Genomic DNA, 25,625 nt, shown 5'->3' with positions numbered 1-25,625 from the left:
AAGATTACTTACAGCGGTGGAATTATTCTGAGAGAATGGGAATATATTCTCAACAAACACAACGTGACGCGAGATGTAGGTGCGATGAGTTTGGGAATCAAAACAGATATATGAGTTATGTTCTGTGGAGTACCCGACAAAAATACATGGTTTAGAACGTGGCTGTAATTTATGGGTGTTGTAAGGGCGTAACCATGGATAGCATAGACACCCAAAGACCCGTAACGTTTTGTAATTGGGTTCTTTGTGGAAAAGAGAGAAATATGGACTTTGATTTTTGAGTGTTAGTGTGGGCATGCGATTTATGAGATATACTGCTGTTTGGAAGGCAAGAGATCAAAACTTTAAAGGCATGGAGGCATGATGGAGAAGAGTAAGGGCTGTTTCAACAATGTGGCGATGTTTACGTTCCGCTGTACCAACAAGCTCAGGAGTGTGAGGAGGTGACTTTAGGTGTTGAAATCCATGTGTGTTTAAAACAGTACCAAGAGATTGGGCTTCTCCACTACAATCAGAGTAAATTGTTTTTATTTTGGTATTAAAGAAATTCTCAACAAGTGTTTTGAAGCGGGTGAAGATTTGAGGAACTTCTGATTTATGTTTGAGCAAGTATAATCAGGTGTACTTTGTATAGTAGTCCACAAAAATGACGTAGTAACGATAGTGATTGAATGATGATATGTGCGCAGGACCCCAAACATCTGTAAACAAGATTTCCAATGGTTTATTGCAAGTAAGCGTTGAGACACCAAATGGTAATTTGTGGCTCTTATTACATAAACATGCATCACAGTGAGTAAATTTAGGTTGAGTACTAGTAAAATCTAGATCTGGAGAGGATAAAATTTTGTTGAGAATTTGGATAGAGGGATGTCCGAGATGGCGGTGCTAGGCTAGTGAAGATACTGTTGATAGTGGTGAGATGGTGGCCATGTAGTTCTTTGGGATGAAATTGCTGTTTGGCGTTGAGGACGGCCAAACATAGAGATTCCCTTCATTTCGGCCGCGGACCAAGGATGCCCCCGTGTTGAGATCCTTCACATGAAAACAATCAGGAAAAAATTCAATTGAGGTATTATTATGAGAACAAAATTGCGAGACAGAAATTAAATTTTGTGAAAGTTGAGGTGCACATAAAATATCTTTAAGATGAAAATTATTAGAGAAAGTTGAGAGTGTCGTGGATCCAACATGAGATATAGGTATTGTTTTACCGTCTCCAACAATAATATCTTCGGTACCACCGTATTCTGAGTGAAGTGAGAGATTTTGGAGGTCAGATGTCATGTGGTGGGATGCCCCTGTGTCAAGTATCCAGTTGCGGGGTGTAGATTGTTCAGTTCTCATGTGATTTGCTTGAGGATAATTCTGAAATCCTGGAGATTGGCGAGAACGACATGTTTTGGCACTATGGCCGAAACTGTCGCACAGCTGGCATACAAGCTGTTGAGATCCACTAGTAGAAGGAGGACGCCACTGATGTTGATTGGGAGAGTATGGAGCAGGTCGATATTGATTTGAATATGCACCGCGATTTCCACCATGATTGGGTTGTGAATTATACCTGGTATAAGATTTGTGTTGTTGAGAGGATCCACTGCGAGAGGAGTAGTTTTGCTGTCCACGTCCTCTGTAATTTGAATTTTTCTGATTGAATTGAGCAGTAATTTGGGTACCTCCCTTTTTCACTTCCTGACTGCGTAGGAAGGATTCATAATCAAGAAGCTTATCATACAATTCTTCATAAGAGATTGGTGCATCTCGAGCACGGATAGCAGCAGCGATAGAGGCGGAAGACGTACTTAGACCATTTAGGACGTAAATGACAAGAGCCCCGTTGTCTACAGGTTGACCAATCAGCTCAAGATCGTCAATTATAGTTTTAATTTCCTGCATGTAATCAGAGAGAGTTTTTCCATCTAAACTGACATTAGTGAGAGATTCTAGGAGTCCAAGCTTACGAGTATTGGATCGGTTTGCATAGGTGGCCTTTAGATTTTCCCATGCTGCAGCAGAGGTTGTGGAATTACAGACAATAGATTGTGCAGCTCCTGTACATGAGACATGAATAGCATGTAATAGTAACCTGTCCTGACGAAGCCACATTAGATGAGCTGGATTCGGGACAAGCATATCTGTTGTTCCATCTTTAGTATTTTCTGGTGGACATGGGTGTGTGCCATCTAAGAATCCCATGAGTCCGTAGCCAAATAGCATATTTTCAAATTGTGATTTCCAGGCAGTGTAGATACCACCTTTGGTGAGTTTGATTGGAACCTGTGTTGCGTTGATTGCAACTACAGATGTGATTTGATTGGGGTTATGTGTTTCAGAAAGGGTATCTTGAGGTGAAATAGGTGTAGAGGAGAAGGAATTGGTGTCTGATGCACTAGGAGTGGCCATTGTCGGCTGTTAGGGTTAGAAAAAGAAAAGAAAAGAAGAGAATGGTTTTGATTTTGACTTTGAAGCAGGATCACAAGCCTTTAGTATAGCTTGAGCTCTGATACCATGAAATAATGTTTATTGTGAATTGAATGATTTGCATTATTCATGTACAGGTATTTACACAAGTGTTTGTGTGATAAATATGGCAACTAATCTCTACATAATTACAGCAATATATTTGTGATTCATTGACTAATCATATCCCTTGATCTATGTCTATATCAGTGGTATTATGCAAGATTATTGCTATTATAAAACCCTTAGGATTAATAAAGAATTATATTCAAACTATCCCTATTCTTAATAGTACATTAAGACTAGTATGATGTTAACTGATGATTATGTTTTACTAATCATGTATATGAGTACTAAGTCAAATCATAGGTGCCATTTAAGAAATGAAATATTGGATGACCCATTATGAGAATACTATATAGATCATGGCCATAAGTATCTCTCATTATAGTAATATTAAACTAATCCTTTGACCTTGAAATCACCATGGATTTCTACATAGCTATTTCATATTTTGATACAGTCTTATATTATCTTTAATAGGATAATGGAATAGATTGTTGTTAGATATAAAAGTAACTATGTGAGAAATGTGAGTGACTGAGAAAGAATTTTCCCCTCAATTATTTGAATAAGATATCTATGGGCCCTTTAAAAAGATAGATTAAAAAAAATATATGGCCATGCTAAATGAATTGATAAAAATTCACTCCTTCCATTCCTAAAAGTAAGTCGTTCTAGACTTTCCAAAAAAATTCTAATTTATATGACGTTTTCAGTTTCACGAGGCTTTTTTTCCCTGAAATAGCCGTCATATCACAGACCAACGCAAAGACCATACAAGCTTATGTATTAAGCCGATGATAGTACTAGTTTGCAAGAAATCATTTTGCAAAACGGTGTATGACAACAGCATAAGCCGATCCCAAAAGATGATGGTAGTGGTGGTATGAATCATCACAAAAAATATTAAGGTCGATAAAAATAGGAGTAGATGAAAAATGATAATTAGTTTTAAAAGCTCTAATTTTTCTCATGTATCTCTTATTAACAGATGCAAAACTTTTCTGTTGCCAATTTTTAGCACATGTGCAGTGACCTTTCCATGTAGCAGTAGAAGTAAACTAGTAGCAGCAAAACAAAGAAGAAGCCATGAGAAGTAAAGAAGAAAAACAAAATAAGTAAAAAAACCAAATCTTATCTAAGATAAAGATGAAAAGGCTTTTTGTTTTACACCGTAGGATTACAAATCAACAGTGATAAGTATCGTTTGAGAAACTATAATTAGACAAAGGGCACACTTGCGTGAGTAATAGTACTCATATTTATTAAGGGCACTGTGGGGTTTTTATATATATTAATTCCATTCTTAATAGGTGTGCTCAATCCTAAAACGTCATACATTTAGGAATGTAAGGAGTATCATTTTTAGTCTACTTGAGATCGGGAAACTGATGGTTGATTATTATAAGGATGACAATATTATCCCTTATATTCAATCTGGATATCGCGAAATAAAGGTATTAAAATATTATATAAAGGTTAGGATAATCATTTTCATATGGCTTGGATAGTTATAATGTCTTGCTAGAGGCCGCTTATGACTTGTAGATCGAAATAGAGATTTTGAGCTCACTGCCAACGCTATATGAATTTACAGGGTCGCAAACTAAGAACAGGCCCGAAACAGTTAAGGGTTGTACAAGCCCAATAAAATAAAGTGATTAATTATTATTATATATAAATTTGTAATATATATAATAATAAATATATATTAAATAAATTTCAAAATTCAAGGATAAGTGTCATCCTTAAGATATTATATTTTGAATATAATAATAATATTTAATATATATATATATGTGTGTGCGCGCGCGCGTGTGTAATTATCAAAAATGAGTTTTTGATATACATAGATTTAGAAGAGTTATAAAAAAGGTAGTGTTTGAATATGATTGCAAAATATGTTTTTGAGTAAATCATAGATGTGTTATTTTCCTATAAATACACTCTTAATTCTAGGGTTTTACATATGTATTTTTCGAAATTAATACAAGACATAATCAATAAATAACTCGTAATTGCTTTGTGAAACAACGCTAGCACACAAGCACTCGTTTTGGCAAAGGTCTGTTTATGTGGATATTTGTAGAGAATGCATTCTTTTGAAAGCGTTTCTGAATCAGAGGTAAGGTATCACCAAAGTGAAACACCTTCTTCATTCCGACATTGCTGTTTGAAGACATTCAAGTAAGTTTTAATTATACAATTTGATTATCTTTTCAAATTACATGGATCTTGTTTTGGGTTTTTAATAAAAAAAGTTGAAATTCCGCTGCGTTATAAACATAAAAAACCAACAAGGGTTACCTGTTAAGTCTAGGCCGTGAATTATCCATCGTCGTTATGACTTAACATAATCATACTTAACTCTATGACCATTACAACTTAATCAATTATTTGTACTGGTAATCATGCAGTCCTATTGCCACCCAATAGGAAGTTTGTTCCAAATGGATCTTTATTGGTTTGAGCTTGACACATAGTCTGATTTGTCATTTTAACAGTTTAAATATAAATATTTAAAAGCAAACACGTAAACTCATAGACACCACTACCTCCGATACTTATCCCTTGGGCAAGTCTATTAGACTACCTAATGTCTCGATCTAACGGCCTGATAGCTGATCGGATCAAACACACAAGATAAAACATCAAAACATGTTTCAAGTATAAACTTCTATGTCCAGAAATTAAATACCAGACGAAGCACATAATCATATAAGAATATAACATTTACGACATTTCTTTTTTTAAAGTAGTATAAATAATTTCATACTCTGAAATTTATTTAAACTCATTATAAAACATTTTAGTTATTTCTATGCCTATCGAAATCATTTTATAATATATACTTAATTGTTAAAACAATTAATAGTACCATACTAATCGTTTCGTAAAACAGATTACTATTCTTTTTAATATCCATTTTATATTGTTTAAACGTTTACTTTTATTTTGAAAACGTCCGTTTAAAACATTTACTTTTACTTTGAAAATGTACATTTAAAACGTTTTCGGGCCAATAGAAAGCACGTCGAACGTTTAGGGCAAAACCCCCTCAGAAGTCCCCCTCTTGAAGCCGCTATGCGTTCGCACAACTAGGTTGCTAGCGTGCTCACATCATGCCAGCCCTAGGAATTGCAATTCCCGGGCCACTCTGACCTCCTTCGGATGCTTGGAACGCTTCAAATACGCTAAATTCGATACCCACAATACAATTATATAATCAAAACACTTAAAACGCGTAGAATTTGATAGATCGGTTCGATAACCATTAATAATCGAATATATATCTAAAATATATCAAAAGTAACTTGGAATGAGATTAATACCTTAATTACATGCGGAGTAGTCCAAGAATCAGAGTGAGAACAAAAATAGGACGATAAGCTTAATAAGATAACATATTGCAAGAGTTAATTATGTCTGCGAACCCGGATTTTTTAGTCCACAAGCTCAATAAGATAACATATTGCAAGAGTTAATTGTGTCCACGTCATTTAATGTATCCATAATTGAGAGAGAGATATACTAGTCGATATAAAAAATGTTCTTAGTATCACTAGCGGGCGACTCCATTCCAGTCCAGGTCAATAGGTTGCCATAAGTCTGAGCAAAATCGAGTACTCCGAGTTCACAAACCGCTCGTTCTGGTTTCAAAAAAATATATTCTATTTTTTAGAATATTCTCATTTTATCATTAAGAATACAAGCTGATCTTCAATCCAGAATATTGCTAAATAATTACATATTGATTGGTCTAAATATAATCTACATCTAGTGAAGAAGCACAAAAATATTGACAAAATTGCATGTCCCGTTTCAGAAATATTTAGAAACGAACAAACTTTTAGAAACCCATAAGAAAATATTTTGGAGGTTTCGATAAATAAAAAAATAGACTATTGTAAAGAAAACCTAAGGATTCATCAACAAACAATTTTTTTAATCAATTACCTACAAGTTTTGTTTTCACATTATCTACAATAAATTTTATCTTCTTATTTTTGTTGGTTTCATTGTGTTTGATTTATTTTTTAATTAGCATAAATATATAAATAAAATTTAATATATATATATATATATATATATATATATGTATATATAATTTTATAATTTCTAATATTATAAATATATTCCTGCAGTTTTATTATTTACACATTTTCCCCACGTTTCATGTCCTTCACTTTAGAAAAATATCATCTGTTTCATGTCGTTTCCATACTATTTATTAAGAAAAGTATAAAAGATATACAAATATAATAAATAGTTGTCACAATTATATCAGGCATAAAATATAGGCTTAATCATCCAAAAATATCTCATCTTTTTGACTGTTTCCATTTGTATAAACATTAAAAATTGTTAATTTGATCATATTTTTCAATTTTCAGTTATACCAATTATTTTCATATTGGATTTTTTTTTTTCCATTTGAAGAAGGTTCAAATATGTTCTTATATCACAACACGGTCTCAATTTTAAGTATTCTTTAGAATATTAATGGCATAGCTAGACCTCGTGTCGAATATGACTGATATATTTTAACTTTTTTTGAGTGGAATAATTCTATTTAAATTGACAATTTTGAAAGTTTTATAAACAACAAAATTTGAAAAAATTGGGTTATTTTGGATGATTAGGCCTGAAATGTACTAGCTTTAAATGGTAAGCTAATTCCTTTCAAATATATATATATATATATATATATATATATATATATATATATAAGGTGTTATATTAGATGGTGTGACAAAAAAATTCAAGGAATATATTTTATTATGTCGTATAAGATTGAAAAGTAACAAAAATAATAGTCTGGAATGAAAATTAAATTTCTAGTAACACTTTAAAATAAATTGGAAATTCCATGCCAAATTCCTGAAACATAATGTAAAGATTTGGTACTATTTAAGCTTGTTTTGGCATATAACATATATGAACCGCATGAAATTTTTGTGGAACATATACCCTCTCTAAAAGTGAAAAATACATGTATATTTATTATTTCATTCCACACACAGTTAGTGACTTTAATAGTGAAATACAATGTGAGGTTGAAGCATATGAAATGAAATTCTGAAGTTACCTCATTCGTTTCATTGTATTATGATATCAGGAATATGTGAAATCTTAGGCCATTCAGAGCCACTCCCCTTCTCACAACTTTGCTTGAGAAGTGGACAACTTATTGTGATCAAACTCTTCAATCTGGAGAGTGATTGCATGGCTGTTCCGGACGGTAGAAACTTGAGATCCGGACAGTAAAATATTAGAAGTCTTTGAAGAGACGAAAGATTTCCTAACCAATCCGGCAAAGCTTTCAATCCTCGGAAAAGAGTTATGTTTAACGTTGTAAGAGCGGTTAAGTGTTGAAGTTGATGCGGCAGATTGTCGTTCACCTTTTCGCTTTCAACACTTCCATACAGTTCTAGTCTTTCAAGAAACTGCAGGTGTTGGAGTGAATCTAAATTTGGCAAATCGTTCCATTTCTTGTTGAAATCTCCAATAGTTAATGATCTTAATCCGGTGAGACTGAGTAACATTGTGTGTGGAAAATAATTCAAACCTGTTCAAAACCATTGAAAATATACCTAATTCACTTGAAATTTATAGGCAATATCTTTTACTACTTACTTTTGGGTAACCAATTGATAACCAAACTATCATTTTTTTACAGTTCTTTAATTTAATTTCTTTTCAATTTGATTGCAACTTTGTTTTTTTTTTTTCAATTTGATTGCAACTTTAATTTTATTTTATGAGACGCTTTCCGGCAAGAAGAAGAGCATATGTGGGAGCCAGATTTTATTTTATTTCATTTTCATTGATACTTGTCATATATGCATAATTTGGTCCAAAAACTTCTTTTTAAAATGAAAATATGTATACGTGACAAGTTTTTATGAAAATACAAGTAAACAATGATTGCTATGTTGAAAAATATGGCCACCAAGTGTGCATTCTTGCCGGAAAACCTCAGATGAAATGAATACAAAATTTAGTAATCAAAATGCAATAAAACGGTAGTTAGGGTTCTTAGGAAGTACCCAAACTATCACAATTATTGCATTTTGGTGAGCAAACTTTGATTCTTTTCAATTTGGTTAGCAAATTTCAATTTATTTTTTTCAATTTGGTTACCAAATTTTATTTCAAAAGGAAGTTTTCTGGCAAAAGATGCATATGTAGCAGCATGATTTTACTTCTTCTTTTGCCTAGAAACTTGACATGTATGCATAATTTGACAATAGTTTGGGTATCCTCAGGGTCAATTTCTCAAATTATTAAGAACAGAAAAATTCGGACAAACCTGTAGTTATTCTTAAAGAAACAAGAGAAGGCAGTTCCCCCAATTCTTCAGGAAGAGATGTGATCCCATAGCATTTGGTTATGACCAATTCTTCCAGACAAGTGCAGCATTGTAATCCTCTTGGAAAAGAGGTTAAGTTGCTACAATCACCAATTACTAAGCTTTTAAGACATGGGAAAGAATGAAGCTCATCAAATAAGTAACTCAGTTCATTACAGCCATAGATCTCCAGTTTTACGAGCGATGAACGATTGATCATCGGAATTTTCTTCAACAATGTGCAACTAGTTATCGACAACTCCTCAAGACACGGGAATGCGACTGTGTCATCTTCTGTTTCGACCTTCCATGCAAGTAAACTGCTCATATTCTCTAGACTAAATATTTTTAGTGCCGGAAACAGAATGCTCTGTTTTCCAATAGATTCTACTTGTGTGACAAGATGCATACCATCTATAACAAGAATTTTAAGATGCGGAAGATGACCAAGCCTCGGGATTTCGTTACAGTATCTGCAGTTGTTCAATCTCAGCTCCACCAACTGATTCAAGTCACTACCGTTAATGTTCATACTCAACAACCATGATGGCAAATTGAACCCCATGTAATTCTCAATTTTTATTCTCTCAATGTTTGGATGAGGCTCGAGACCTTCAAGAACTTCTTCATGATTGTTTACAAAATTGTCTCCTGTTTCAACCCAATTGAACCGCAATGCTGTTAGTTTTGTTTTCGCCTTCAGGTTTGCTTTTTCGGCTTCTTTTTTTTCACCCACGTTTTCGAGGTTCTTTATCGCTAAGCTCCCTCTTAGTTGGTTCAAGTTTTCTAGTTCTTGAATGCTACCTCCTCTATCAAGACCCACAATAAAAAATGGGAGAGTTTGGAGATGAGAAAACCTCCCAATTTTAGAAGGCATGTGATGATCCTCACAAAAAGAAATATGCCTCAGGTTGATCAGATTGCTCATTTTACTAGGAAGCTTCGTAAGTGACGTGCACACGTCGAACCTTAGTGTTTGCAAATTGTAAAGCTTGGTGATCGATTCAGGGAATGCTTTGATTGGAGTGAACGAGACATCCAGATATCTTAAATGTTTCAGATTTCCTATTGAAGACGGCAATTCTTGGATATCCGCATAGTGAAATTTCAGCATCCGCAAGCTTTTCAGCTGCAACGACTTGTAAATAACAGCATCGTTTGTGAATAGGGAACGCAGTCTTTTCGCAGCTATTTTTGGAAACGTCGACACAGTTTCCCTATCGCAAATGAGATTCAGGTGACGAGTGTTCGATATAACATCTTTGATTGAACGAGTGTCGGAAATCAATATTTCAGACTTGGTCATAGACAATGCAAGATCATGGATAAGATCATGCATCTTATACTTGTAGACATTATCTAATTCATCCACTTCTGATATCTGGAAAAAGGAGTTGAGAATCAAGGCATTAAAGTAATTATTGGCTGTATCACCATTGCATTGCTCAACAAGACCTTCAGCCATCCAAAACTCAGTTACTTCCTGCTTCACAAACGAATAATCTTTCCGAAAAATCGAACAGTACGCAAAACATGACTTCAAATGAGAAGGCAAACGATCAAAACTCAATTTCAAAATGGATTCAACATTAGTAACCTCATCATCTGATGCATTCAGAATATTACTGTTTTTTATCGACATCCATGATTCCTTGTTCATTTCAAGACGCATTGATCCTCCTAAAACTTTTGCAGCTAAAGGAACTCCTCTACATTTTATCGCTATCTCCTTCCCAATCTGCTCCAATTCCGAAGGAATTGATGCTCCTCCGTTCCCGTCCCCACACACCCTTTTCTTCATAATAGACCAACAATAATCATCAGACAAGCTACTTAGCCTATGCCGAAACTCAGTACTAGTTTCCACCATGGACGCAACTTCTTCGCTGCGAGTTGTGACAATAATAGCATTCCCTTCCTTCCCGCTAACTCGTAACAAACGATTTACCAAAACACTCCAACTCTTCGACGCATCATTCCAAACATCATCAAGAACAAGAAGAAACTTTTTCCCTGCCAACGATATTTCAAGATCTTGCAGAATCGCATCCCTATTGGTCTTCCCGCTCATTCCTCCGCCACACATTTGCAACATCTCCCCCAATATTCTTTTATCATCAAAATTATAAGAAACATAAACCCATATTTTCAAATCAAACAGCTTCCGTTCAGTGACTTGTTCGCACACGGATTTAGCTAATGTAGTCTTTCCTAGACCACCCATTCCTACGATGGGGATGATGTTAAGCAGTTGTTGAGCACAGAAGTTGCTGGTCAGCAAGTTCATGATCCTATTCAGATCAGCATCCCTTCCAACAACAGATACATCAAGCACGGAGTCGGTTTCAAAATTTGTTTGAGGCATCAAACCAACACATTTCACTTGTTGGATAAACTGAAAATTCAGAGCTTCGGCCTTCATTTTTTCGAGGGCCTTGCTCATTTTCTTAACCTTATGAGCCATTATGAGGAAATTAGCAGACTTTCTTGCATATGCAACAGGTTTAAAGAATGCAGAGAAGTTCTGTACCTGTTGGAAACTTATTGTATTTATTCATGCATATAAAATGGGAGAACTTATATGGAACAAAATAGCTTGCATAATAAGTTTTCATTAAAAAAATATAGTTTGGATAATTATTGGTTACTCTAAAAATAACTATTGGTATAAATATTTGGAAGTTACTAATCTTATTTGATTAATAATCATTATTATTGTCTCTGATATTGTTTTCATTGTTAATACTGTACCTTTCATTTTTATATTTTTTATCGTTTCTATCTAAATTTTATTGTATTAATTACTTAAAAACTATTTTTTAAAACTAAAATGTTTTGTCTAATAAATGACTGAATAATACCTTTAAAAGATAGATATTCCTTATTATTTAATCAATTTTAAACACATTTTAATTGAAAAATAATTAAGTCCATTTAATTACACTCTTAAATTCAATTTATTAAAAATAAAAATTTTAATAATATCACTTGAAATTGTTTCTGAAGTACATTACATGTCTAAATGGTATATGCACTTTGTAAGTAGCTCAAATAATAAGTTTAACATTGATACTACTAGATGCTTACTTTAGCACAGGGGTTGCAATTATTTGATATTAAATAAGTTTACATTTGAATTAATTTAAAAAAAAAAACTATTATTAAGATGTAGTAATGTTTTTATTACAATAAAGTAAGTATTTAAAAAGTTTATTTAGCAAGATAAATTTAAAATGTTTTAAATAATAAAAAGTTTAATTAAAAGATTAAAATAATGATAAGTAAATAGAGTCTAATTAGTTATATTTAATAATATAAAAATAGATACTCAAGGAAATATTAAAAAATAACAAATAAAAACTATAGAAAAAAAAACTCAAGATATTATAGACTAGTTTATAGAATGATAAAAAAAAGGATTAATTGCACAAAAGTCACTTATTAAATAAAATCAGTAATTTTTAACCTTGTGTTCCTTACTTATTTTTATGTTTTCCTTTTATTTCAGGATTTTCATGCTCCCTCTTTAGATTTAAAACTCTGTTATAGTCGTTGAATTGTGTTAATCGTGTTAACCGCTTATCTTAACGTGTTAATCGTGTCGTATCGTCTCACTCGTTTAAAATTCATGTCGTGTTAGGGTTGAAAGTTGATTAGTTAAACGAGTCGTGTTCATATTGATCCTAGTTGTGTTAACAGACTCGGTTGAAACGACATGTTTACGACCAGCCAACCCATTTTGCCATCCTAGAAATAAATTTTTACGAAAGGCCAATTATGACTCAAATTTTAAACGCCCGCAGCCTCAATTAAAACTAAACTGAGCCTATTTTCATGAATATTTTGTTCGTATAAACTATATAATTAAATTACCACTATTTTTAATAAACTACTGAATAAATACCATATAACCCCAGGTGTTGGCGATAGAATTACCTGGGCATGTCGAATCTCCACAGACTGACGAAGAGTTTCATAAGCCAAATGATCAAGCACATCTTCAGTATCATAAGCGATTCCTTTGAGTTTCTTAAGCCAATTTCTCACAGCAGTCTGCGTCACTTGCTTCTCTTCCGCATCTTGCAAAGCTCCAGAAATGACAGTCAGCGATTCTTGAAGGCTACCGAGCTCCTCCTCAAACCCCCATATACCCTTCACTTCTTCTGTGATTAGTGAAAATAGCCTGGAGATTGCAGCCTCCCCCACCAACACTAAAATTTGTTCGCCCATTAATTTTGCTTACTATATTAATGTCAAACTTAGTATTCAACGGATTACACTATGTCTGTGAGTTTATAATGCAAACATAGCGTGTAAGTCAATGGCCTCGGCACGTATTAAAAGAGTGGATTTTGTAATTACAGAGGAAATGAGAATTGTTCTTCACTTATATTTTATTTATCAGATTTATCTTTGCGCGTAGATGGAGGTGGCAATGTTTAGGAAACTTTCTATGTTTATCTATAAATATATATAAGCAAAAAAGACATCAAAAAAAAGTTAAACAATTAATCCCTCGGTCCCATTTTATTTGTCCACTTCCTATTTTCACACATATTATGAAAACATTAAATACTAACAATTCTTTATTTTATATCCTTTTTTGGTTCTTGAGTTAATTTAAAATTACTATATTGAAAAAAAAATAGTCAATACAATAATAATAACATTAAATGACAACACAAATGCAAGAATAATATCTATTAATATTAAGGGTAAAAGAGAAAAATATGTGTATATAATACAATTGTTGTTGAAAAAGAAGAAGAAGAATCTTTATTCATTTTATCAAAGGTAATGAATACAGATTTGATGTTTGCTTTATATACTCAGCTAAACGTTAGAAGAAAACAGAAGTTAAAATAACTGTCTAACAGAATCTAACAGTCATTAACAGAATATTCTAATTCTGTCAACATAACAAATTTCTAACTAACTAACTAACACACAGAGCTGACTTGACTCTTGATATCAGCATGCTTGTAGTCACTTCCCACGTGATCTTGAGAGCCAATCAACTGTTGCTGAGCTGGCAATCTGTGTGCTGAATTCTGCTGACCAATCAGCTGTGGCTGAGTTGGTATGTGTAGTTCATTAGCCCCCTGTAAGCTGGCAGTATGTATGTCAATCATACCAAGCTTAGAGATAGCTAAGTTGAACATAGCAGGAGATAAAGGCTTTGTAAAACAATCTGCCAATTGCAATGAAGAAGGCACAGGTAACAAGTGAATGATGCCAGTACTGATTTTTTCCCTAATCAAATGGCAATCTATCTCAATGTGCTTAGTGCGTTCATGATACACTGGATTATGTGCAAGTTGTATGGCAGATTGGCTGTCACTATAAACCAGAAGAGGCTGAGTGTGAGAGAGATGCAGATCCTGGAGAAGGTATAGAAGCCATTGAACTTCACAAGTGAGAGAAGCAAGGGCTCTATATTCTGCTTCTGAACTAGATCTTGAGATGGTGGTTTGTTTCTTAGCTCTCCAAGAAACCAGAGAAGAACCAATAAAGACACACATTCCATAGACAGATTTTCTACTATCTACATAGGCAGCCCAGTCTGAATCTGTGAATCCTTTAAGTTGAAGAGTGTTGTTTGCAGGAAAGAACAACCCTTTTCCAGGAGAACCTTTGATGTATTTAAGAACTCTATGAACAGCTGCCAAATGTTCCTGAGTTGGTTTATCAAGATATTGAGACAATTGTTGGACAGCAAATGCCAAGTCTGGTCTGGTATTGCAGAGATAAAGCAGTTTTCCAACTAACTTCTTGTACAATGTATTGTCTTGTAATGGTTCTCCATTGAGTGACAGCTTGGATGTCTTTAACATAGGAGTGGGAGCTGGTTTGACTTCTAAAAATCCAGTTTCTGCAAGTAAATCAAGAGAGTACTTCCTTTGGCACAAACTGATGCCTTTAGAGGATCTGGCAACCTCAAAACCCAGAAAGTACTTGAGACCTCCTAAGTCCTTTATAGAGAACTGATCATGTAAAAAACTTTTGACATCTTGAACAGCCTGTAGATCATTGCTAGCTATGATCACATCATCAACATAAATCAAAAGGGCAATGAAAGAAGCACCTGTTTTTTGAATGAACAATGAAGGATCAGCAGTAGCTGGCAGAAAACCTTTCTGTAACAAAGCCTGTGTCAATTTGGCATTCCACTGCCCACTGGCCTGTTTGAGTCCATACAGAGACTTTTTGAGCTTACAGACTTGATGAGGGTGAGAAGTTTCAAAACCAGGAGGTGGCTTCATGTAAACTTCCTCAGTCAGATCTCCATGAAGAAAGGCATTGTTAATGTCAAGCTGAAACAAATGCCAATCCTGTAAAGCAGCAATAGCAAGCAAAGTCCTGATTGTTGTCATCTTGGCAACTGGACTGAATGTTTCAAGATAATCTATGCCTGCCTGTTGAGTGAAGCCCTTAGCCACTAATCTGGCTTTACACCTTTCAATGGTACCATCAGCCTGATACTTAATCTTGAATACTCATTTGCAGCCAATTGTGTGTTTACCAGAAGGTAAAGAAGTCATTTCCCATGTGTTGTTAAGGTTTAGAGCATCAATCTCAGCTTTCATAGCTTGTTTCCAACACTCATGATGTATGGCCTCATTATATGAGGTTGGTTCTTTGAGATCAGTTATGGCAGCAACAAATGCTTTATGAACAAGAGATAGGTTTTTATAAGAAATGACTGATGTTAAAGGGTATGGAGTAGTGGTGTGAACAGGAGAGGCAAATTTAGATGTGTTATGTGTGGAGAGAGTATAGTCCTTGAGATGGTTTGGTAAATGACTGGTTCTAGTAGATCTCCTTAAGGCAGGAAAGTCATGATCCTGGAAAACAGAACCAGGTGTAGATAAAGAAGATATAGAAGTGTTTGAAGGTGGAGACCAAGGACTATGAAGAGAAGAGTTTTGGGATGTAGGTGATTGGGTGCTGGTGTGACAAAAATCATCAAATAAAGTGATAGATGGAGTCATGGACTGTGCTATAGGCATGTGAGTTATATCAGTAGAAACCTGTGAGAAAGGAAAAATATTTTCATAGAAATGGACATCTCTAGAAATCAAAAATTCCTTAGTTTGAATGTTAAAGAGTTTGTAACCTTTAATGCCAGGATGATATCCTAAGAAAATGCACTTAAATGCTCTAGAATCAAACTTAAATTTGTGAGAATAGGTATTTGTTGCAAAAGCAAGACATCCAAAAACTTTGAGAGAAGAATATGAACAGTGTGTGTTATGCAGTTTATAAAAAGGTGTAGTATTGTTTATGATAGGAGAAGGAATTCTGTTAATAAGATGAACTGCATGTAAAACACATTAAGACCAGAAACAGATTGGAAGAGATGCTTGAAAAAATAATGCTCTTGCAACATTAAGAATGTGTTGATGTTTTCTCTCAACAACACTGTTTTGTTGAGGTGTATAGACACAAGACCTTTGATGTAAAATGCCATTAGTTTGATAAAAATCATTCATATGAAATTCCAGACCATTATCTGATCTTATAGTTTTGATTTGTTTCTGAAATTGAGTTTTGACAAAAGAACATAAATTTTGTATATGCTTTCTAGCTTCAGATTTAGATTTGAGAAGGAAAATCCATGTGAATCTGCTGTAATCATCCACAATGGTTAAGAAAAATCTGAAACCTTTTAATGAAACAGATTGAAAGGGTCCCCATAGGTCTACATGAATTTATTCAAATGAATCATTAGTGACAGATTCACTTAAAGGAAAAGATAATCGTTTTTGCTTTGAAAAATGGCATGTGTCACATTCATCAGAAGATGAACAAGATATAGAAGAATCTATTTCTTGTAGAGTTTTGAGTCTGGCATTTGACAAATGTCCTAATCTGAGATGCCAAAGACTCTTAGAAGCATTACTGACAGAAAAAACCTTTTTACAAACTAGAAATTTCTTAATCTCTAACTGATATAAGCCATTTCTTTTCTTAGCTAGCCCAATCATCCTCCATTTGATTATGTCCTGGATATAACAAAGAGAGTCATGAAACAATAGGCAAATTTGAAGATTGTTTGTTAGTTTACTTGTTGAGATCAAGTTAAAACTAAACACAGGCACATATAGTACATCATGTAAAACCAATGATTCTGTCAATTTGACTTCACCAATATGACTTACTGTAACCTGTTGGCCATTGGGCAGATTAACTTTGACATCATTTATGGGCTTAAATGTGTCAAATAGATCAAGAGAACAGATAATGTGATATGTTGCTCCTGTATCAACAATCCAATTATCATGTATATTTGTTGCAGTTTGCAGACAAGTATGAGTAATGTTACCTGTAGTAAAGTCAGGTTTGAAAGTTACTGAAAGGGCATTGACATGATTTGGTGAGGAGCTACCTTCACCATTTGGCTGAATCATAGACATGATCTTGGCATATTGTTCTTGAGTGAAAGGAAACTGCATATTTCCATTATCTGCTCTACTGAAATCTGATTGAGTATTCTCAGATATGAAGTTCTTTCCACTGCCTCCATATGATTGATTACCAGAATTGATATCAACCTGATTCACCATATTGCTTGACTTGTTCCTGAATTGGTATCCAGGTGGATAACCATGCTTTTTATAGCATATATCCACAGTATGATTGGTAAATCCACAATATGAGCACTGTTGTTGTTTCTTGCTATTAAAATAGCTGTTCTTCTTAAAATTTGTAGGTCCAATCCCTAATACTCCTTTTCCCTTTGCATAGAAAGCATTTGCCTCACTTGTCATTGAGACATTATCACTTTGATTATTTCCATTGACAGTATTGTAACTATCATTTCCTCCTGCAGAATTGCCTCTAGTATAGAAAACATTAGATTCATTTACACCAGCATGAACTAATCCAGACTGTCTCTCACACTGAGCTACCATGGAAAACACTTTGTTGATTTTGGCCAAAGGTTCCATCATGATAACTTGTGACCTTACTTGTGAAAATTTTTCATTAAGTCCTTTTAAGAACTTGATAACCTGATCATTCTCATAGTATCTCTTAACAATATCTCCAATTCCACAAAGACATCTATGTAAACACACACAAGCAGGTATAGGTCTCATATTCATCAATTCATCCCAATAAGACTTCAAAACAGTATAATATTCAGTAATTGTCATATTATTTTGCTTCAAAGCATAAATTTCCTCATAAAGATCACCAATCCTTGTAGCATCACCCTGGAAACATCTTTCCCTGAGATCATTCCAAATGTCAACAACATTGTCCATGGAAGAAATGCTTTGTGCAATTGTAGGTGAAAGTGATCTAGTTATCCAAGAGACAACCATTGTATTACATCGTTCCCATACTTCATGAATAGGATCAGTTTTAAGAGGCACTGGTATTGTACCATCAACAAATTTGTATTTGTTTTTAGATAAAAGAGCCATTCTCATTGCTCTAAACCATACATGATAATTTCCATCAATCAACACATTACTAACAAGAATCAGTGAGGGATTTTCACCTGGATGTAGAAAATAGGGACTGGAAATGCTTTCTTCAGGTCTGAGTTCACGATGAACCTGATTCGCCATTGTTGCGAGCTTAAAGCTTTAGACAGAGTGAAGAATTATGCGGAAGAAACAGAGAGAATCAATTTCTGCTCTGATACCATGTTGAAAAAGAAGAAGAAGAATCTTTATTCATTTTATCAAAGGTAATGAATACAGATTTGATGTTTGCTTTATATACTCAGCTAAACATCAGAAGAAAACAGAAGTTAAAATAACTGTCTAACAGAATCTAACAGTCATTAACAGAATATTCTAATTCTGTCAACATAACAGATTTCTAACTAACTAACACACAGAGCTGACTTGACTTTTGATATCAGCATGCTTGTAGTCACTTCCCGCGTGATCTTGAGAGCCAATCAACTGTTGCTGAGCTGGCAATCTGTGTGTTGAATTCTGCTGACCAATCAACTGTGGCTGAGTTGGTATGTGTAGTTCATTAATTGTGATAATCATTTTGAGACATCTAAATATAGTATAGTGGACAAACAAAATGGAACGGAGGAAATATTACTTACTAGATTGTGAAATTAAAAGATATTTTCCTGCTGCCTTTCCTACAACCTGTGTGGTGGCACTTTTCTATAAGCTGCCACCACACAGTTTTTTATTTACTAAATTTTATAGTTTAATTTGGTTAATTAACAACTTCAGTCTTTTTAATTTAGAAACTAAACTAATTGATTAACTACTATATTGAACACTGTCTGTATGCCTTTCACTTTTCATTTTATTCATCTTTTTTTATTTTTGCACATTTAAAATATATCAAATGTGATAGATAATTTTTTATTTAATTATTTTATCCTCGTAAAACATTTTTATAGTTATATTTTTACTTTAAAAATATTTCCTCCGGTCCATAATATTTGTCGCATTTGAGAAATTTTGTTGGTCTATAATATTTGTCATGTTAGAATATCAAAAGAGCATTAATTGCTATTTTTTTCATGTTTACCTCCCATTAATTTATTGAAAGAATAGAATAAACAAATGAAAATGGTAGTCATAAATGTAAACAAGTTTCAATGTAGGGTTAACTTAATAAAAGTGTTTACAAATTCAGACATATTAATTGTTTTTTTAGTTTTTGTGCTAAAGCCAAATGCGACAAATATTATGAATCGGAGGAAGTATGATATAATCAAATACATCATTAATCTATCTAACAAATCCATTCATGATTTAACGTTAAGAGTAAAGTGTGTTAATAATAATTCATAAAAAAAGTGTGTTAATAATAAAAAAAATTACATTCTTTTTGACATTAAAAACATAAAAAGTGACAAACAAAATAATACGTGGAAGTATATATTAAAAACAAAAAATATTTAGCTTTACTTTTAAAATTATCTAGTAATACATATATATACACATTAAATGGATGAAAAATATCATTTACCAAAAAAAAAAATGGATGAAAAATAAATGATACTATGATATTCATAAGATTAATATTTAAATATATATACATTATATCAGTATTAAACTACTAACTAATTAAAATTTTTACATAATAATATTGAATATTAATATATAAGTGAAATAATTTATAAATTTCAATTGATATAAAATTTAAATATAAACCAAATTTATTTTAAAGGAAAAATAATTAAAAAAAGTGCTTTGTTTTTTAAAATGATAGTGGTCACTTTTACTATTTGCAGTGCTTGCTTAAATTTTTGTTCAAGACTTTGATCAATTGATTAGTTTACTTCCTAAATTAAAAGGACTTGAAAAATAATAAGGACTAATAGGTTAATTGATAAAAGACTAAACTGTATTATTTACCTATTTATAATAAATAAAAGACTGTGTGATGGCAGCCTAGGAGAGTGCCACCACACAGGTTGTAGGACTTCCTGATGCCTTAGGCAGCAATATAATACTGTTCGTTCAAATTAAAATTACACGAGATTTTGAAATAACACACAACTTGTGAAAACATATTTATATAGATTTAAGTTGAATAAGTAATAGTATTTGTTTTTTTGGCCTATTGTCTTAAAAAGTTCCGACCTTTTATCTTTTTTTCAATCCTATCATGACGTTGAAAATCAGTCAATTTTATCCTATCTTGTATTTTTTCATTTCAATTGTGGCAAAAGTTCAAAAAAGATTTCTAAATTGACCCTTTTTGCATTAGATTAATTTTTTATATTAAATTGACCATTTTTTTGAACTTTTGTCAAATAAATATTTTATTTTGCCATAGCAACATTTGATATAATGACAGAGCAAAATATTTTATTTTGCCAAAATCACCTTCCTTTATTAATAATATAGAAATAGACTCAAATTAGAAAAGTTAATTTTGTCAAAATAAAAAATATTATTCTATCCCTATCAATTATTGCTCTGGAGATAGCGTCACCCTGAAACAAATTCATTTACTAAATATTTCACCATCTGTTACCTCTGTCCCGGCTTATATAACTATATATATATAAAATAGACACAACTATCATTTAAAAGTATATTAAAAACACCAGAATAATGGCTATGTCATAACTCTGTATACCAAATTCGATTTGGATGTATCGAGAAAAATTAATACGTTGAAGCTTCATATTGGCAAGAAGATGAAGTATAGTTGATGCTTTAGCAGTAATTAATAGTATAATTGAAAGTTGTTCAAGTCAGCCTAATTTGTACTCTTTGTCGTGTGCTTGTTCCACGACAGATAGCTTGGGTCCCCTGAAGGCCTACGGAAGCCAAAATAATCAGTCATGAATTTCAATTCAATTTGTAATAATCTTTTATCAATTCAAAATTTCCAATTATTGTGATATAAATTATGGAGTGATCTAACTCGTATGATCACTTTACGAAAATTTCGTACATATTTCGCGTTCGAACCTTCATATAACCATATTCATCAATTTACATGAAATTTACTTTTTCGGTGGAATATAAGACAATGAGCTACATTTTGTTGTGTAGCTCACGGTCTATTGGGGTAACTTATCAAAAAGAAATTATGAAGGGTTAATTACAGCCATTATTTTGCAATATGTCACACCAATCAATTTTCCGATAAAAAATGATGATGTGGACGCTATAACATTATACATCCGTTGTCTACATCAGCATTTTTTATCGAAAAATTGTTCGGTGTTCCAATTGCAATAAAACATGATAGTTTGTGTTTAGATTGTCAAAACTGAACGTTCACATTAAACATGCTAAAGTTCAGGATTTGTTTTGCAGTTACCCCAATCACGAATACGAAAAGTTAGATAAAATAAGACATTTGGAACTAAAAACTCACCTTGGCTTAAAAACATACACAAGGATGAAGAACATTGCCAAGAGCAAGTTTAATCCACCAATAAATAGATACGCGACGCCTAGAAAATCGTTTCTTCCACCAATCCAAGTGGTGGTTGAGAGAACTAACTTCTTCTTGCCTCCATAGCCATATGAGTTATAGTTATTTTGGATTTGGACTTCAATTACGTCATTAGCTTCAAGATCTGTCTCAATCCTTCCGTATAGTTTTCTAAAAGTTGGCAATGCTGCCGTACGCATCCAAACTATTAGATCTTCTTGTTCACTTAGCTGGTATATACAAAATCAACATAAAACTAAACTCATTAGATTAAATTTTTATTTTGTGTTTCAAACTAAAATATGAGGTGGTATATATTCAGTCAGAAAAGTATAGTCAGAATCTGAGAGATGTTTATTAATTTTTATCAAAATGGTTAATCATTCAACTTTGTATATGCTACCATGTAACTGTTCCGGAGTCCAAACGAACATTTTTTTATTGATAAATTGTTCGCTAGTCTGAATTTTGAAAAAAATTAATCGTTCGTGTTTCAAATTCCAAATGTTGAAAGTTCGTGTTAAGATTGTAAAACACAATAACATTCATAATTTGTTTTGCATTTAACGCTAAAACAATTCATATGCTAAAATGTTCAAAATCTTATATTAGAGCTAAATCTTGTTATATTTCTAATAATTGTCCAAAAACAAATGAAATAATGAAGAAACTGAAAAAGATAGAATGATAAACTTACAGGAATACTGGAATTGAGGGTTCCACCTCCAATAAGACCATCAGCTTGGAAATTTTTAGGAAAGACATCAGAGCCAAATTTACTTTGTTTGTCGCTTTTCCAAGCAATGTCCTTCTTATTAACCTGTACCGCCTTGTTTTGCACCGTAAATGAATAAGTGTCGTTAAATAAACTCCACGCGACAAGGCCACATGGTACTATCGGCTTTCCGTTGTCACTGTCTTCAGGTTTACATGTGCTTACTACTCCCTCACTTTGTCTGCTCTTCAGCTGTTTGTCACTTCTACTTCTTACATATCTGCAAACATCATTGTTTCTTGCATTTTAAATGAATGAGCTACTTATGCATATGGCATTTTATTATGTTGACATTCTTCAGACAGATTATAACATAATCAAAATTCATTATAACATATCCATTATAACTTACAAGTGATTGGCTAAAGACCGTGAGCCTAATGCCAATCGTAGTTAAATTAGGTGCATCATACTTGCTTGTTACTTATGTACCACGGAAACGTAAACACCAAAATGAGAAAAACTCAGGAAAATACATCGAAATGCCATTTTTTATAAGAATGTGTTAAAATATAGAGTTTCAAAAGTATTTTCGGAAATGAAAATAAAACTAGAAAACTTTCCATGCAATATCACAATAATATTGATGGACAACCACAGCTTTTTTAATTTGATCCTCTGATGTTATCAGTCAAATTCGAGATTATACAATGCTAAAAATAAGTATCATACCAATTGAATTACAATGATTTAGATTTAAAAATAAGTTATTCATTGAATAAAGAAATATGTATTTTTTTACTAACCGACGATGATTTTGGAAGAAATTATCAAGCTGATAATACACATAAACTGGACTTTTCATTGGCTTTGGAACCTGAAAATTTAACCAATAAATGCTATAGTATTTCTAATATAAATTCTCAATGAAAAAAAAAGGAAGAAATTGAACTCACAGTCAACGTTCTTGTACAAGTTTTGTCTAATTTACTGCTCTGTATAAATTGAAGTGGAGTGTTGCTATAATTACTAGGAAGGCAATCTCTGTCATAGCGATCTACAATCTCCACCACCTACACATCCACCAAATTTTAATTACGGTCGATGTTTTATATGTAGACTATCATAATGCAAAATATAAATGTTTTAACTATTGCTAGTTCTTTTGTTATACATTCGAACACTAATATGCGATGTTACATCATTGGATATTCGGAACAAACTTTTAATCGTATCATATACTCAAATATGAGAGCTCCTACCTAATTCACATATTGTAGAATATTCATTGATTGCTTATTTTTTGTTTTCTTAGTTCTTGTTTGTTCGTTTAGTATAACTATGATCAAAACAATATCTTTTTTGGTATAATCATCTGGTATTCTATTATAGCCGACTAATCTGAATTTGAACCGCGTAGGACTACATATATGATAAAATTATTTCCGTTAAAACTAAACAGAGTTGCGCTTGCGCATTCAGGATTTGAATTCCAAATCTTTTATTAAGTTAAAAGAACTTTTTACCAGTTTATCAAAACACTTGGTGGTGAAATGATTACTTATTTAACATTGATATTTTAAACTTGATTTGTGACCTAAAGAATAAATGAATATAGAGCTACATAGGGTAATTATTAGAGCATTAGAGTTACATTACACTTTGTGATGCAAACAAAGATGCGAGGCCAAGAGGAAGGAAGATAACACCAACTATAGTGAATGATGCAATCACCTGCAATTACATACAAAAATACAATTTATTATGATAACGATAAACTAAAAAAAATTATATTTTATTTAACAAAAAAAAATTATATTTTATATCGCCAACTAAAAATTTCAATGTTACTCAATTCAACAATTTTCATCACCCAATTAAGTGAAAATTGAGTTAATTTTGAAAATAAAGTTAAATTAAAGGACAACAAAACATAAATTTTATTTTTGAAACATACCAAACCTGGAGTTAGAATAGGTTTACAAGCAGGAAGCTCTTGTTGTGAGAACTTTGAACCTGCATCAATCAATAAGTAATCAGCAAAAATGTAAATCCAAATTTCTTTATTCATCATATCAATAAAAAAGAAAAAAAAAACTAGTTATCATTTTTTTGGTAATGAAAACTCGCTCCCCGAGCCCAAGCCCATAATTATTGTCAAACCCGGGAGGTGGACCATCCAGATACCTGGCAAATCTGGACTATAATAGCCAGCAGTCTAGTTTCAACCGGTCGATTTATTGGAAAGGGTGTAGCCGGGATTTGAACCCGCAACTATGGCGCTTATGGATGAGACTTAAACCACTAGGCCAAACCCGTGAGGGAAAAACTAATTATCATTATTTGACAAAAAAAGAAGAGAAATTCATAAAATTATTATTGATAAAAACAGAATGCAGGAACTTCATTTCATATTCATAAAGCTAAATGAAAATGTAAATGGCAATAATTTATCACAAATTCACCAATGTCAAAATTCCACAAATGTTGGTCGCTAAACAGAACAAATCCGCAACGACATATAAAATCCATCACTAAAAATAAAACGTCGCTAAAAACTAATCCATCAATAAATTCAAGGCATCCACTATTTAGCGACGGAATAGCCCGCCAACAGAAAAATTATCGCGTAAATCAAAGAAACAAATAATAAATCAAAATTAGAATATAATTGACCTTTAGGTTTTCTAGAATTCTTCTTCAAAGCAATAGCAGCCTCATCTAATTCACCATTTGAATTTTTTCTTCCTCTCATTCTAATATCAATTACGATATTGCTAGTCTCTGGCATCAATGGGAACGATCAGTATATTATGAAATTATAAGTAGTTTTTTTAAAAATTATTTTGACAAAAGAACAGCAAAATTTAGATTATATTTTCTTTATCATTTATTTTTCATTTTGAGAAGTTCATGGTTTGGTTAATTTGTTTGTTTTGGAAACAATAAAATTGTGATTGGTAGAGTAAAAAGAGGTTCAATTGCGGGGAACCACCAGAAACAATTGTCATTTTTAAGGAACAAATGGGCAGTGATTATGATTAATATTTGTACCCTTAATTAAAATGTTTCTTTTTCTTTTCTGTGTCTTAATTAATGCATTGAACCTATAGTCTAAGCTAAGTTAAATTTTGGCAAATATATATA

At 32.7% G+C, this 25,625-nt stretch overlaps 3 protein-coding genes across 5 annotated transcripts; all 3 read right to left on the bottom strand.

The window, feature by feature from the left end:
• Positions 1-7,544: 7,544 nt before the first annotated feature.
• LOC126659879 (putative disease resistance protein RGA4) lies at positions 7,545-13,288 on the bottom strand. Its single transcript, XM_050353198.2, has 3 exons — positions 12,812-13,288; positions 8,837-11,405; positions 7,545-8,092 (listed from the first exon to the last, which is right to left on the bottom strand). The coding sequence occupies exons 1-3, from the start codon at positions 13,103-13,105 to the stop codon at positions 7,623-7,625; spliced, it is 3,333 nt and encodes a 1,110-aa protein (XP_050209155.1). The 5' UTR covers positions 13,106-13,288; the 3' UTR covers positions 7,545-7,622.
• Positions 13,289-16,587: 3,299 nt separating this feature from the next.
• On the bottom strand, positions 16,588-18,453 carry LOC126661884 (uncharacterized). The gene has a single exon (XM_050355766.1). The coding sequence runs from the start codon at positions 18,451-18,453 to the stop codon at positions 16,588-16,590; it is 1,866 nt and encodes a 621-aa protein (XP_050211723.1).
• A 2,424-nt stretch (positions 18,454-20,877) lies between these two features.
• Positions 20,878-25,400, bottom strand: LOC126659898 (putative ALA-interacting subunit 4). 3 transcript variants are annotated; one of them, XM_050353220.2, is made up of 8 exons: positions 25,155-25,400; positions 24,441-24,494; positions 24,133-24,212; positions 23,435-23,551; positions 23,285-23,355; positions 22,461-22,758; positions 21,704-21,993; positions 20,878-21,137 (listed from the first exon to the last, which is right to left on the bottom strand). In XM_050353220.2, the coding sequence occupies exons 1-8, from the start codon at positions 25,267-25,269 to the stop codon at positions 21,077-21,079; spliced, it is 1,086 nt and encodes a 361-aa protein (XP_050209177.1). In that variant the 5' UTR covers positions 25,270-25,400; the 3' UTR covers positions 20,878-21,076. The 3 variants fall into 3 exon arrangements, with proteins under 3 accessions (XP_050209177.1, XP_050209176.1, XP_050209178.1); XM_050353219.2 differs by having other exon boundaries at positions 24,138-24,212; positions 24,436-24,494; positions 25,155-25,397; XM_050353221.1 differs by lacking the exon at positions 25,155-25,400 and having other exon boundaries at positions 24,436-24,454.
• Positions 25,401-25,625: the final 225 nt, after the last annotated feature.

Source organism: Mercurialis annua, linkage group LG8 (genome assembly GCF_937616625.2).
Source record: "Mercurialis annua linkage group LG8, ddMerAnnu1.2, whole genome shotgun sequence".
NCBI classification, from domain to species: domain Eukaryota; kingdom Viridiplantae; phylum Streptophyta; class Magnoliopsida; order Malpighiales; family Euphorbiaceae; genus Mercurialis; species Mercurialis annua.
Note: the sequence above shows the minus strand (reverse complement) of the source record. Positions and strands in the feature narration are given on the sequence as shown.